Source organism: Choloepus didactylus, chromosome 1, assembly GCF_015220235.1.
Source record: "Choloepus didactylus isolate mChoDid1 chromosome 1, mChoDid1.pri, whole genome shotgun sequence".
Classification (NCBI taxonomy): Eukaryota; Metazoa; Chordata; class Mammalia; order Pilosa; family Megalonychidae; genus Choloepus; species Choloepus didactylus.
This window is the reverse complement of record NC_051307.1, coordinates 201,859,329-201,874,950: the sequence shown is the minus strand read 5'-3', so window position 1 is coordinate 201,874,950 and position 15,622 is coordinate 201,859,329. Positions and strand designations below refer to the sequence as shown.

Genomic DNA, 15,622 nt, shown 5'->3' with positions numbered 1-15,622 from the left:
AGAAGTAAAACTGTCATTGTTTGCAGATGATATGATCTTATATCTGGACAACCCTGAGAAATCGACGATACAGCTACTAGAGCTAATAAACAAATTAAGCAAAGTAGCGGGATACAAGGTTAATGCACATAAGTCAGTAATGTTTCTACATGCTAGAAATGAACAAACTGAAGAGACACTCAAGAAAAAGATACCATTTTCAATAGCAACTAAAAAAATCAAGTACCTAGGAATAAACTTAACCAAAGATGTAAAAGACCTATACAAAGAAAACTACATAACTCTACTAAAAGAAATAGAAGGGGACCTTAAAAGATGGAAAAATATTCCATGTTCACGGATAGGAAGGCTAAATGTCATTAAGATGTCAATTCTACCCAAACTCATCTACAGATTCAATGCAATCCCAATCAAAATTCCAACAACCTACTTTGCAGACTTGGAAAAGCTAGTTATCAAATTTATTTGGAAAGGGAAGATGCCTCGAATTGCTAAAGACACTCTAAAAAAGAAAAACCAAGTGGGAGGACTTACACTCCCTGACTTTGAAGCTTATTATAAAGCCACAGTTGTCAAAACAGCATGGTACTGGCACAAAGATAGACATATAGATCAATGGAATCGAATTGAGAATTCAGAGATAGACCCTCAGATCTATGGCCGACTGATCTTTGATAAGGCCCCCAAAGTCACTGAACTGAGTCATAATGGTCTTTTCAACAAATGGGGCTGGGAGAGTTGGATATGCATATCCAAAAGAATGAAAGAGGACCCCTACCTCACCCCCTACACAAAAATTAACTCAAAATGGACCAAAGATCTCAATATAAAAGAAAGCACCATAAAACTCCTAGAAGATAATGTAGGAAAACATCTTCAAGACCTTGTATTAGGCAGCCACTTCCTAGACTTTACACCCAAAGCACAAGCAACAAAAGAGAAAATAGATAAATGGGAACTCCTCAAGCTTAGAAGTTTCTGCACCTCAAAGGAATTTCTCAAAAAGGTAAAGAGGCAGCCAACTCAATGGGAAAAAATTTTTGGAAACCATGTATCTGACAAAAGACTGATATCTTGCATATATAAAGAAATCTTACAACTCAATGACAATAGTACAGACAGCCCAATTATAAAATGGGCAAAAGATATGAAAAGACAGTTCTCAGAAGAGGAAATACAAATGGCCAAGAAACACATGAAAAAACGTTCAGCTTCACTAGCTATTAGAGAGATGCAAATTAAGACCACAATGAGATACCATCTAACACTGATTAGAGTGGCTGCCATTAAACAAACAGGAAACTACAAATGCTGGAGGGGATGTGGAGAAACTGGAACTCTTATTCATTGCTGGTGGGACTGTATAATGGTTCAGCCACTCTGGAAGTCAGTCTGGCAGTTCCTTAGAAAACTAGATATAGAGTTACCATTCGATCCAGCGATTGCACTTCTCAGTACATACCCGGAAGATCGGAAAGCAGTGACACGAACAGATATCTGCACGCCAAAGTTCATAGCAGCATTATTCACAATTGCCAAGAGATGGAAACAACCCAAATGTCCTTCAACAGATGAGTGGATAAATAAAATGTGGTATATACACACGATGGAATACTAGACGGCAGTAAGAAGGAACGATCTCGTGAAACATATGACAACATGGATGAACCTTGATGACGTAATGCTGAGCAAAATAAGCCAGGCACAAAAAGAGAAATATTATATGCTACCACTAATGTGAACTTTGAAAAATGTCAAACAAATGGTTTATAATGTAGAATGTAGGGGAACTAGCAAAAGAGAACAATTAAGGAAGGGGGATCAATAATCCAAGAAGAACAGATAAGCTATTTAATGTTCTGGGGATGCCCAGGAATGACTATGGTCTGTTAATTTCTGATGGATATAGTAGGAACAAGTTCACAGAAATGTTGCTATATTAGGTAACTTTCTTGGGGTAAAGTAGGAACAGGTTGGAAGTAAAGCAGTTATCTTAGGTTAGTTGTCTTTTTCTTACTCCCTTGTTATGGTCTCTTTGAAATGTTCTTTTATTGTGTTTTATTTTTTTTATTTTATTTTTCATACAGTTGATTTAAAAAAAAAAAAAAAAAAAAACAAGGAAAAAATATGTAGAGCCCCCCTTGAGGAGCCTGTGGAGAATGCAGGGGTATTGGCCTACCCCACCTTGATGGTTGCTAACATGACCACAGACATAGGGGACTGGTGGTTTGATGGGTTGAGCCCTCTACCACAGGATTTACCGTTGGGAAGACGGTTGCTGTAAAGGAGAGGCTAGACCTCCCTATAATTGTGCCTAAGAGCCTACTCCCGAATGCCTCTTTGTTGCTCAGATGTGGCCCTCTCTCTCTAGCTAAGCCAACTTGAAAGGTGAAATCACTGCCCTCCCCCCTACGTGGGATCAGACACCCAGGGGAGTGAATCTCCCTGGCAACGTGGAATATGACTCCCGGGGAGGAATGTAGACCTGGCATCGTGGGACGGAGAACATCTTCTTGACCAAAAGGGGGATGTGAAAGGAAATGAAATAAGCTTCAGTGGCAGAGAGATTCCAAAAGGAGCCGAGAGGTCACTCTGGTGGGCACTCTTACGCACACTTTAGACAACCCTTTTTAGGTTCTAAAGAATTGGGGTAGCTGGTGGTGGATACCTGAAACTATCAAACTACAACCCAGCACCCATGAATCTCGAAGACAACTGTATAAAAATGTAGCTTATGAGGGGTGACAATGGGATTGGGAAAGCCGTAAGGACCACACTCCACTTTGTCTAGTTTATGGATGGATGAGTAGAAAAATAGGGGAAGGAAACAAACAAACAGACAAAGGTACCCAGTGTTCTTTTTTACTTCAATTGCTCTTTTTCACTTTAATTATTATTCTTGTTATTTTTGTGTGCGCGCTAATGAAGGTGTCAGGGATTGATTTAGGTGATGAATGTACAACTGTAATGGTACTGTGAACAATCGAATGTACGATTTGTTTTGTATGACTGCGTGGTATGTGAATATATCTCAATAAAATGAAGATTTAAAAAAAAAAAAAAAAAGACATAGAATGGAAAGGAGGAAGCAAATCTGTCTCTAAACCCAGGCAAAACAACTGTTTACACAGAAGATCTTAAAAGAAACCTACAAATTACTAGAATAAATAATAAGTAAACTTAACAAGGTTATAAAATACAATGTCAAGATGCAAATATCAAATGTCTTTCTATATAGCAGCAAACAATTAGAAAATAAAAAAATATTTTAATGATAAAATTAATTTTAGTATATTTTATTTGACCCAATAGATCCAAAATATTAACATTTCAACATGTAATCCATAAAAAATTATTAAAGTTATTTTACATCCTTTTTTCCATACAAAGTTTTCAAAAGCCAGAATGTATTTTACGCTTATTGCAAATCTCAAGTGCTCAATGGTCACTGGACAGCACAGCTATAGATTGAACACAATCCCAATCAAAATCCCAGCAGTCTTTTTTTGTAGATATAGATGATCCTAAAACCTGTGGCAATGTAAAGGATTCAGAATATCTGAAGCAATCTTGAAAGAGCAAAGTTGGAGGACTTATACCATTTGACTTGAAGATTTAATATAAAGCTACAATAATGAAGACATACAAACCAAAGAAACAGAATACAGCCCAGAAGTAAATCTGTACATTTATGGTCAATTTTCAATAAAGGCGCCAAGGTAATACAATGAAGGAAAGGATAGTATTTTCAACAAATGGTTCTGGAATAACTGAACATCATTATACCAACAGACAAACAAACAAAATCAAACAAAATTAGAAACTTACCTCATACACACAAAAATTAACTCAAAGTAGTTCACAATCTAAATATAAAATCTAAAACTATAAAACTTCTAGGAAAAAAAAAACAAGAAAATCTTGTGATTTTGGTTTAGGAAAAGATTTCTTAAATGTAAAATCAAAGCACAATCCTTAAAAGGAAAAAAAATGATGAACTGAACATTATCAAAATTAAACTTTTGCTCTTCAAAAGAGATCAAGAAAATGAAGAGAGTCACAGACTGGGAGAAAATATTTGCAAATCATATATTTGAAAAAGGATTTAATTCAGAATATATAAAGGACTCTTTACAACTCCATAATAACACAACACAATTTTCAAAAATAAGCAAAATATTTGAACAGACACTTCACCAAAAAAAAGATTTTTAAATGACAAAATAAGCACAAGAAAAGATCATCAACATCTTTAGTCATTAGGGAAATGTAAATTAAAACCACAATGAGATACCACTTAACACTCACTAAAATGATTATCATCCAAAAGACTGATAATACCAGTGAAGAAACTGGAACCCTTACATAATCCTGATGGGAATGTAAATGGTAGAGCCACTCTGGAAACAGTTTTAACAGTGTCCTGAGATATACACGTAGTATATGTATGCAGGTATTATAACACACACTTACTATATGACCCAGCAATCCCATTCCTAGGTATCTATCCAAGAGAAATGAAAACACATATCCACATAAAGCCCTTGATGTAAACGATCATGGCAGTATTATATAATACAGCCAAAAAGGTGAAACAACCCAACTGATGAATGGATAAACAAAATGTATATGTAAAAAATTTGCATCCATACAATGCAATATTACTCAGCAATAAAAAGGAACTACTGGCACATGATACGACATGGATGAACCTCAAAACATTACACTAAAGTGACAGCCAGGCACAAAAGACTACATATTGCATGATTCCATTTATATTAAATTTCCAGAAGAAGCAAACCCATAGAGACAGAAAGATCAGTCGTTTCTGGGGACTGGGAGTGGTGACTGACCACAAACAGGCACAAGGGAACTTTCCGGGTGAAGGAAACATTATAAAATTGGGATTGTACAACTGCATAAATGTACTAAAACTCATTTAATGGTAAACTTTAAAATGGAAAATTAACAGTATATAAATAATACTTCAATAAAGCTATTAAAAATAAAATGAATTAATGGATAGAAATGTGATGAAACAAATGTGGCCAAAGGTCGGCTATTATATAATCCAGATGGTAGATATATGGATGCCCACTGTACAGTTCCTTTAACTTCTCTGTATCTTATAAATTTTTTATAATAAAAGTTAGGAGGATAAAAATTTGCCAAATTTAATTCAATGGCAATCTTGTGCATAAACAAATGTAATATAAAAAGGTTGATATGTATTTAATAACTACAGCATCAAACAGTTCACTTTGATCTTTTCTTATACTCCTCAAATGGAAAATTCCCCTTCAGAGCTTTTACATAGTTTTGACCTAAGGTTAACTGATTATACAATGTGAATTTCAATATAGTCACATAATTTCCAGTCTCTATGACATAATGCTGATAAATGTCACAACACTCCACTTGGCTCTCTCCTGACCTCCCGTACCAAGCCTTCTCTATTGGATGCTGTTTTCCCAGTCTGCCAGCTCCTTAAATGCTGCTGTTCCACAAGGCACAACTCTCAGACAGGCCCTCTTCTCACCTCTCTGGCCTGTCTCTGAGCAATCACATTCATCCTGATCCCTCGGTCAGTCTGAACAAAAGCCCCAAGGACAAGGGGAAATAGGGAAACAAGTATGCCTGAGCAAGGTGGGAAAAGGAGACCAGTAGTGGTATCAAGTTCATCAAAGACTGGAGGGTGCCCTCAAGTCTCTGGGTGGTCCAGAGAAGGCTTTCACAGATTCAAAGACGGGTCCAAGCAGAGGTCAAGTGCAGCCCATCTTCCCTTTCTTCCCTCTTTCCCTGTCCTCTCCAAACTCTTCATCACAATGGGTCAGAAACTGCTGGGCAGCTCTCCCTCCAGCAAGCAAGGACTGTGGGTCACCTGTGTTGTCATTTACTCTGGACAAAGCCCCACAAGACCACAGGCCTCCATCAAATTTGGCTTTGTTTTGTCCTTGCATTTATAATCTCAACACCCTCGATCTGTTTCCAGATCTTTATTTTAGGAAGCACTTAGCTACATGCATGTCAAATAGGACTTTGCTGCTGCTCACCAGTATTTCCCAAAGGTCTTGGCAAACATCTGCCATGCCCTATAGTCTGGGTTTGCAACAGAAACTTAAAAGTATCTCCCTGACACAGGCCTTCAAAACATGTACAGCAGTTGCCACTTGGTTGTACTGTGCATAGATACCTCAAGGATTAGACAGTTACCGGGGAGTCACATTCTCCTGTTTTGTTTTTTTTGTTGTTGTTGTTGTTTTGTAAAGAACATAGCAAATGTGTCACACAATTCTATCTACTCCTGTCACAAGCAGGACTGGGGGGAGGTGGAGACCAGGGGAAACACAAGATGAAGGCCAAAGATGCTAGGATTTTCTCACAGAGACAGAATGAAGGCCAAGTATGTAGGAATGCTTCAACCCAGTTCCTAACATAGTTAACAGCACACAGACCCATGATCTCAGCATTTCACAAGATATTCTGAAGGCATTTTCTTCAATGATTTCAGGGCTTCAGAGACTATAGAAATGAAATAATGTAAACATCAATCTGTTGGCTTGAAATGGACACCACCTGAATCTGCGTGGCTTCTCTCACTCACTAAAAGGAAAGAACGCCTGCTAGGGTTTCAAGTGCTTAAATAAGGCACCACAAACAGCAATCTGGTTGTGGGCTTATTAATACTTGAGCAATTCTTTGACTTGCTGCCCCACTCTATATTTCAACTTTATTCCATGTGCATTTTCTCCATTAGGACCCTAAGCAGAAAGCCAGACTGTGGTGAAATAATTTTTCAAGTCAGAAGTCCCCAAGTCCATCTGAAGTTTAGTAGTAAATGAAAGCCACCCATTTCTTTTCCGGTTTCCACCAAAATCCAAAAAAATAAAAAAAATTCAAGTAAGTTCCTATTAGAATTTTAAATCAATTGATGAAGCAAATATTTCTTGATTTCCTTGTCCACACAGAGAACGTACACTACCAGAGGGAGATAAACTCTGCTACTTAAGGAATAAGCACACAGAACATTCAGGGCCCTTTCTAACACAGGCAATATCTATCCTCTGGAATAATTTTAAAGATTTTCAGGAAATTTAACAGTTATGACCTGATATCCCAGAGCACTTAAGATATTGATACATTCATTATTTAAAATAATGTACAGGACATGCTAATTTTATATAAAGATAAAGGTACATACTCAATAGCCTCTACTCCTGACAATTCCCCAAAGGAAGCCCCATGAGTGTGGGCAGTTGCTTCTTATTCATCTTTTTAGCCTATTATAGCTGGTTCAAGCTGCCTGGCCCTTAGGGACAAGCTAACAACACAGCTTGCAAACAGATTTTTCCCCCAGGAAAAAAAAATATCCAGCAGCCCACCAAAACTGTCACCAGCCCTTCCCCACACTTACCAGTGCCATAGGGAGGATGCAGCTGATGGCAGTGAGCATCAACGGCCTGAAAAAATACAGGTGGTAGTTTCAATTTTTATTTAGAATTCTTACTTGCCAACTGCCTGAAATCTTTTAAGACTACACAAAAGGGTCTCCATGCCTCAGTCTGTGTTAAGCCACTTGGTGGTCCAATCACACTTGTTAACAGTAGTGGTCACTCACAAAAAAGCCAAGATGAAGGAAGGGGGTGAACCGTGAGCCAGCTTCTGGGTCTGGGTTAGACAGGGACAAAGTACAGGAACACTACCTTGAAGAGATCAAGATGGACGGATTCAGGTCTTTGGGAGTTGGAAGTGTGTAAGAAAGTACTAAAGGGATAAGAGGAAGAAACAAGGTTAAAGCACAGATGAAAAGGAATAGGTGAATATCAGCCTAGAATGAGACAAAATTGGCACTGGTGGTGGTGGTGTCCGAGGGGGCCTCTGACCTTGGGCAAGGCTCACCCTAAAGTCTAATTTAAGAGGTGGACTTCACTTCTCTCATACTTCATACCCACATACTCTTAGCCTCTAAAAGTCAGCTCTTTGGTACCTGATCATAACTTTGCCCCCTTTCACTTTCTCTTTATAGATCCACGGAAGGAGGACTGACTTGGAATTGAGGCACCTACATATTATTTGTCCTTATAATTCTGATTATTAAATGCAAATTTGGAAATTCTCCACTAGCCTAATTTTAACTCAGCCCCAACTGCTACCGTCTCCAAGCATTAAAACCAATACCTAAAAACAAAGACTCCCACTAAATAATGTTATTTATTCAAAATACTATAAAATAAAAATATAAAAGTCATTCCTTGACCATGAGAGTACTCTTTAATAATGAGGTCTAAACATCTACAAAAGTGAAGAGTATAATGAATGCCATGTGTCCATCACCCAGCTCCAACATAAACTCACTGTTTCTCTACCTTTCCCAAACCCATTCACATTACTGTGAAGTAAATCCCCGCTAGCAAATCTCTTAGGGTACATTTCAGTGAAAACCCTCTGGGAGTACATGGCATAAAAGTCTGGTTATAGCTCCTTCAAGAATTCTAACAGATTTCTAGGGGATGCCATATAGATAGGATGACCACTTCACTAAATCAACGTCATATCCAGCAACCACAATCAAAAGAAATGCAGACGGGAACTGCTATCTTATGAACCACACACAAGACTAAAAGCCAAGTCTCCGACCATGTTCCTGAAGTTACAAACAATCTTGTTCAGAGATGATTTCAAACCAGGATTTTACCATTGCTGTTGTGAGGGGCCAAAGGGGAGGGAACACCAAATATCTGCTAGGCAGCACCATCCAGGACCCCCTCTTCTCCAGACGAGGGACACTTCAAAGGGCAGCCCATCTTACTTCTACCCCATTGCCTGCTGTCCTTACCTACTCCCTTAGCTATCCTTAAAATATATAACCTTATTTTTATGTAAAGATAATCTTTCTGTTTATGTACAACACCAGAATGGAAGCTCCTTGAGGGCAGAGATTTTTTTGTTTGTTTGTTTCCTTCTCTGCCATATTCAAGTACCTGGAACAATGTCTATAGCAGCACTAGATCCTCCTGTGTGTATACTAACACTACCTTCTGTTTGTCTCATGTGGCCCAGTCTCAAGTCACTACATGTCCACATCTTCCTCCAAGAGCACATGCTGGCGCCAAGGCCTTCCAAGCCCTTCCAAGCCCTCAGGGGATGCACAATCCACAGGAGAACCAGACATAGCTCCTCAGAGGAGAGTAAAAAAGGACGAAGGGCCCAGAAGTCTCCTGAGGACTGCAACAAGGACAGAGGCCCTGTCAGGCGGTTTGCAGAGGCAAAAATCGAGCATATGGGTTAGGGAGAGGAGTAATGAGAAGGAGTTCAGGCTGGAATCCAGTGAAGACACTTCAAGTTTTTAAGAGTGAGATAAGCAAAGTGGTACTTTTGGTTAATACATCAGAAAAATATTAATTGGAAGTAGGAAAAATTTATTATTTATTTATAACTCCTCTCTCACCACTCTAACAAAGGAAGCAGCAGAAACTAAAGGCAAGGAGACCTTTTAAATTCTCGTAAGGTAGGGGTCAAACTACTTTTTCCCATTTCTCCCAGCACCTATCTAAAAGTTAGAACAACAGAAGACAATCAGGAAACACTTGTTTATTGGGAATCAACAAATTCTTAATCTACCCCAATCACCAATGAACAAAGAAAATCAAATAATTCATTAAAAACACCGTGATAAAAAGGAACAATACTCCAATCCCATCCCCGTACTACCCCAGGAGACTTCCTATCCAGGAGAAATCTCTTCCAGTCATTTGTCTAGATTCTTCTGGTTGTTATCACTTTGCTGAGTATGCCCATAACACTCTCCATCAGATTTACCTTACTGATACCACTCCCCACCTCCCCCTTTCAAGCTCCAACTTTTTGATATTTGAATTCCTTAAATAGCTTTCTATGTAACTTTAGGATGCTGTTCACAGAACCAGAACTATATTTACATCCCTGTGGTTCCAAGGTAACTTTTGGGTCACTCAAAGGAGAATGTCCCTACATAAGGTACAAATACATGATCTCTACTCATTGTTAATTACTCATACTTGTGTTACAAATAGTTTGCTTTATGCCTTGATCATTCTCTTTTGTTGTTAAGGTTTCTGCTTCGCATGGAAATTTTTTCCCATCTCACAAAGGGTTCTATAGTTTTTTCACTATATCCGTACCATCTTCCAGCTTCTATCTATTGCTTGTAATCCATTCCATTCTTATTCTTGAAGAAATTTTTCTTGGATCCACCAAAATTCTGAACAAAATTTGGGATGAATGTGTTCCAGGCCTGTTGTACAGCTGGCATTATGAGATTTTTCACTGGATTACTAGATTAATTCAATCATTTCTTATATTCCTTATCTTTCTCTTTTTTTGATTTTCATCTTCACGTAACTACTTGAAAAAGGTACAAAGTAAATTTTTGTTCATGTCTGAAAATGAGTTTATTTTGTAGTAACAGTATTCTAGGTTCAAAATCATTTTCTGTCAGGACTTTCGAAGACCACTGCTCTGTTTCTTTCTGGTTGTCATTGTTGCCGATGAGATGCTGTTTCCCATCTCTTTCAGAAGACCAGGTATATCTTTATGGAAACTTTTAGGGTTTTCTCTATCCTCGTTTTTCTGATACCTCACAGTGATAATTCTAGCAGAAGGTCTTTATCTTTCTGGGCAATGATTAGGCTCTTTCAATATGAAAATGACCAATCTTTTTCACTCCTGAAAATTTTCTTCTTATTGTTTTTAATATTTTTATCCCTTCAATTTTCTCTGCTCTCACTTTCCAGAAAAACATTTTGGCTTTTCTGGGTTGCTCCTCTGCTTTGTTTTTATTGCTTGCACACATTTTTTTGCCTTTATTTTGGCTTTATTTATATTAAAAGATTTTCTCTTCTAATCTACCTATGGAATATTTTTTAACTTGGCAAAACTATAATTCACCTCCATGAGCTCTTTTTAATTTTGATTATTTCTTACTCACGGCATCTCTGATTGCTCTGTCGCCACATCTTGAATATCTCGGAGAATCCTAAATAGTACACTTAAAAAATAAAATTATCTTCTGGCCTCTGTTTCAGGTAAGGTCAAATTTTCCATCTCTCTTTCATTTTGCAGGTTTTCCTCTAATGTCTGGAGATTCTTGGTTAGCCACTCACATTAAAAAACAAAGGTTCGCCATAAAAAGGAATGTAGTTGTTATGGACTATACTTAACAGCAATACCATACTAGTATGACACCAGTACTAGGGGTAAATAATTGGGGGTGGGGGGTCGGCATAAGGGATATGGAGTGTTTTGGGTTTTATGTGTGGCTGTGTATATCTGTTATTTTTCTGTAATGGTGAAGATAAGCCTACTAATTTATAAACACACCTAAGAGTCACCCCCAGAGAACCTCTTCTATTGCTCAGATGTAGCCTCTCTCTAAGCCAAACTCTACAAATAAACTCATTACCCTCCCCTCCCCCTGTGTGGGACATGACTTTCAGGGATGTAAGTCTCCCTGGCAATGTGGGACATGTCTCCCAGGGAGGAGCCTGACCCTGGCATTGGAATGACAGTGCCTTCTTAACCAAAACAAGGAAAAGAAATGTAACAAAATAACATTTCAGTGGCTAAGAGAATTCAAATAGAGTCCAGAGGTCATTCTGGAAGTTACTCTTATGCAAGCTTCAGCCAGATACTATAAATTGCCATGGTTTATCAAGCTTCAACCAACAGTAATCCTGAAAACCCTAAAGAAAACCCAGGGCTCTCTCTAAGACTCTATGTTTTACTTATTAAATTTATTTTCCAGAAACTTAAAACCTCCAGATTGTTCCTATGCCAGAAAAGTCCTGAGATTTGTTCCTATGCCAGAAAAGTCCTGAGATTTAGAGGTACCAGCCTCTCCCAGAGCATCAACCAGTTGCATTCCCCTACCCCAAAATGTCAACATCTCTTTTTAACATGAAGTTAGAATGGCCATCGCCCAAATATCCCTGAAGACTGAGAAAAACGATCAAATGAGAGGGAGGAGCTATAACAGGGAAGTTAGGATTTAACAGATTATGACTACTGAATCATTACATAGATATTTCTTTTTAATTTCTAGTGTAACCCATACTATACGTGGAAATTTGCTCTATAACTACTGGTTAAACTGTATTTTGAAACTTATCACTTTCCTGTATATATATTTCACAATAAAAAATGTTAAAAAAAAACAAAAACAAAAAACAGGAATGAAGTACCAATAAATGCTATAGCTTGGATGAACCTCGAAAAGATTATGCTAAGTGAAAGAAGCCAGACACAAAAGGTCATATATTATAAATGATACATATGTCATTTATATGATATACTCAGAATAGGGGATAGGGAGAGACTGCTTAATGGGTACAGGTTTTCCCTCGGGGGTGCTGAAAATGTTTTGGAACTAGATGGGGACGATGGTTGCATAACACTGTGTATGTACTAAATGCCACTGAAGTGCACACTTTAAAATGGTTAATTTTATGTTATGTGAATACTACCTTAATTTTTTTTAAAACAAAAAAGGGCTGGAAAATGAATTCTAAGCTGTGTCAACATGGAAAGAACCTGTCAACCAACAGGCTTTTCTTCAGGCTCACAGGCAGCTGTTACTCAAGGGTCCCCAAAATGATAAATGAGGCTGTCAAATCTCACATTTTAAGGATCCTATTTCTCCCCAGCTTATTCATTTCTTTAAAATAAGCAGATTTTTTTGGCCTAGAGACTAAATGGGGGTGGGGTTGACTGTTCTACGTACAAACAGTTAATCCCCCCATTTGCAGCATGCTTTTCTCTCCCATCCTTTGTTGAATCAGAGCCTACAACTTATTTAAGGATCTGTGGGATAAACTGGCTCCTATGTGCAATGTCACCTCTATGTACTACCCCTCATCCCATTCTGTTTGTTATTATGAGTTTATAACATTTATATGCCTTTACTTTCATTTTTATGGTATTTAAAAATGAAAGGAGAACAAAAGTATGTTTCAACCATCTTTAAACAGAAGCATTAATAAGCTAGCAAAAAAAGATATGTTCTACTACTGTGCTGTAAAATCCAAAACTTCTAAAACATTCAGATCGTTTTTATGATTGCAGATACCATTAGTCATTTTCACACATCAAAATTAACATAAGAATCCACTTGATAATCAATGACATATGAAGTCACTTTTAGACAGCAAAAATACTACAGGAAGCCTATCCAACTTTGGGCAGTTTAAATCCTAATGACACCCTGGTTGTAAAACCAGTATACTCTGAATATTGGACACGTCCTTGCAGCAGCCAAAGAAAGGAAGCACCTCTCCCTCTGCACTTCAATAACCAAAAACACCTGAATTATTTCACTTTTTTTTTTTTGTACTTCCACCTGAAAATAATGTAAAATGCCCTGGCCTCACCCGTGAGGATTTCTGTTTGACTAAATCTGTAAGATGTTCAAGTTTGTTTCAGAACTACCGAAATTGATTCTACTATGCACCCCAAGCCAGGAACCATCCATCTGTGAGGTATACATCATCTCACCTTAGGAGTTGAGCTGGCTTCACGGAGCAAACAGAACCAAACTTTGGGCTTAAATTCTGAACTTTCGTATTTACTGACCTGGGCTTAGACAGTCAGATCAATAGCAAGCAACAGTTAACTGAGAACACAACATAACCAGGCATTTTTGCAAGGTACTGACATGCAAAAAGTGTTCATGTCCTGTCAAACAAATAATTTCCAATAAATGTAAGTATGTCCAAGAAACATGCACAAGTGGTACAGAGGCAAGAGTAACCAACTCTGCCGGGGGATCAGGGAGGGCACTTCATGGGGAGAAAGGAGTCAAGGGTAATTCCTCTGTTACTACCAAGGTGTTATTCAGGAAGCTGAATTTGATGGCATTGGTTTTATTTCTTGTAATAGGAGGCAAAGCTACTTACAGAGTTGGGGAAATGATGGTGAAAGTGTACAAATGACTGGTAAGGGCTTAAAATCAGGAAGAAGAGATGAGAGCAGGTGGAGCGTACACTGGTTAGGAAAGAAATGGCTAGTCAAAGAGAACAGCTTTCCTAGATAAGACCACTCTTTGTTCATGATTATAAGAACAGCTCTGTAATCCTGTTAAATCCCTAAACAAACCTCTTGCTCACCATGCCTTTATTTTCCTCTACTTATGGTTGATAAACTGCCATCATCACTGTGATCACTTCATGTTTATAAAGGTGTGTGATAGTTCAAAGAAAAGGGAACACAATATAAACCTCATGTTCTGACAGCTCATGTCAGTTAAGCAATAAAGTCACAGGGCAGGCACATTTCAGGCGGATTGAGCTGAGAAGTCTCCAGCTGTCTTACCAAACACCTTTCTCAAATCTTTCCTACAACTTGTCCCTCTTTGAGGCAGACAAATCTAATCCCTCAAATTTTTCCTAGAACAGCGATGGCAAAGTTGCAAACTAAAAAAAAAGAGGAGTTGATTGGGAACATAGCAGTTGCAAAAAAGTAAGGGATGCCTCAGTAATAATGAACCCAAAGTCAACTAAATACTCCAATAAATAGTGCTGTCAACACAGGCACAAGATCAAACACAGCAGTTGACCTAAAATGCAGAATCACAGGCTATTTTCCCCTATATCCCTTTCATAGCCTCAGTCCAAAATTTATTTTGTGTTATTTTTACTTTTCTTATCAGTGAGCCCACAGGAAAAGGGCACCAGAGGTTCTAGATGAAGGCAAAAGAGTCCAAAATACATGACCCAACAACTTTCATATGCATCTCAGAAGCATGAGTCAGCAATATATCGCCTAAAACTTTCCTTGATATGGCTCCTACCCTATGACTCAAGATGCACAATCCTGAGACTGTGCTTTAAGAAAGCACAACAAACATGTGAATGCAACATTGTCACTGCTTTTGCTCTGTCTCCTCCATGACCAAGCAAATTTGTCTGAACACAAGTGTGCCAGGTATTTTACATGCATTATCTCATTTAATGCTATGAAGAGGTATTATAATCATTATTTTAGAGACTAGGAAACTGAAGCTTAAGGATGTTTAATGACTTGCCCAAGGTCACATTATAATTAAGTGGCAGAGAAGGGACTGGAACGCAATCATCTGACTACTAACCCAAGTTCTTTATCCACTCTCCCCAACAGACACAAAGGTCACATTTACGAAGATGCTCAATACAATATGACTGGCCCCCACGTGTAACATAACTCATGAGAACTCACCTAAATGACCCAGGGGAGAGTTTCAGCAAATTATGGTTCAAGAACAAGAAGGTATACTGTATGGCTGTTTAAAGTAACTTATGAAGACAAAGTAAAAAATGGGAAATGTTTGAAATATATATGAAAACACACACACACACACACACACACACACACAAAACAGAATATATAAACACATATACATGGTTACTAGAATGCAATGTTCTCCAGGGCCGAGATATTTTGTCTGTTTTGTTCATGGCCATAGTTCCAGTGCCTGGCGCATAACAGGTGCTTAACAAATACTGGTTGGATGAATGGATGAACTGGAGCACAGTAAAGTTACATATGAATACTGACCAGATTCAAAGGATAACAGACAAGGAAGAAAACTCTTATTTCAGGTTAATGGGATTAT

General features: G+C 38.1%; 1 protein-coding gene across 7 annotated transcripts in view; it reads right to left on the bottom strand.

Moving 5' to 3' along the window:
• ARIH2 (ariadne RBR E3 ubiquitin protein ligase 2) overlaps nt 1-15,622 on the bottom strand; it is a 51,154-nt gene that overhangs the window by 26,187 nt on the left and 9,345 nt on the right. Inside the window, exon 2 of one of the 7 annotated variants that reach the window (XM_037850535.1) lies at nt 7,415-7,460. The exons of the other annotated variants lie outside the window; for them this stretch is intronic. Coding sequence (XP_037706463.1) covers nt 7,415-7,453 — 39 coding nt within the window. The 5' untranslated portion in view covers nt 7,454-7,460. The remainder of the gene's footprint in view (nt 1-7,414; nt 7,461-15,622) is intronic. 7 annotated transcript variants of the gene reach the window in all.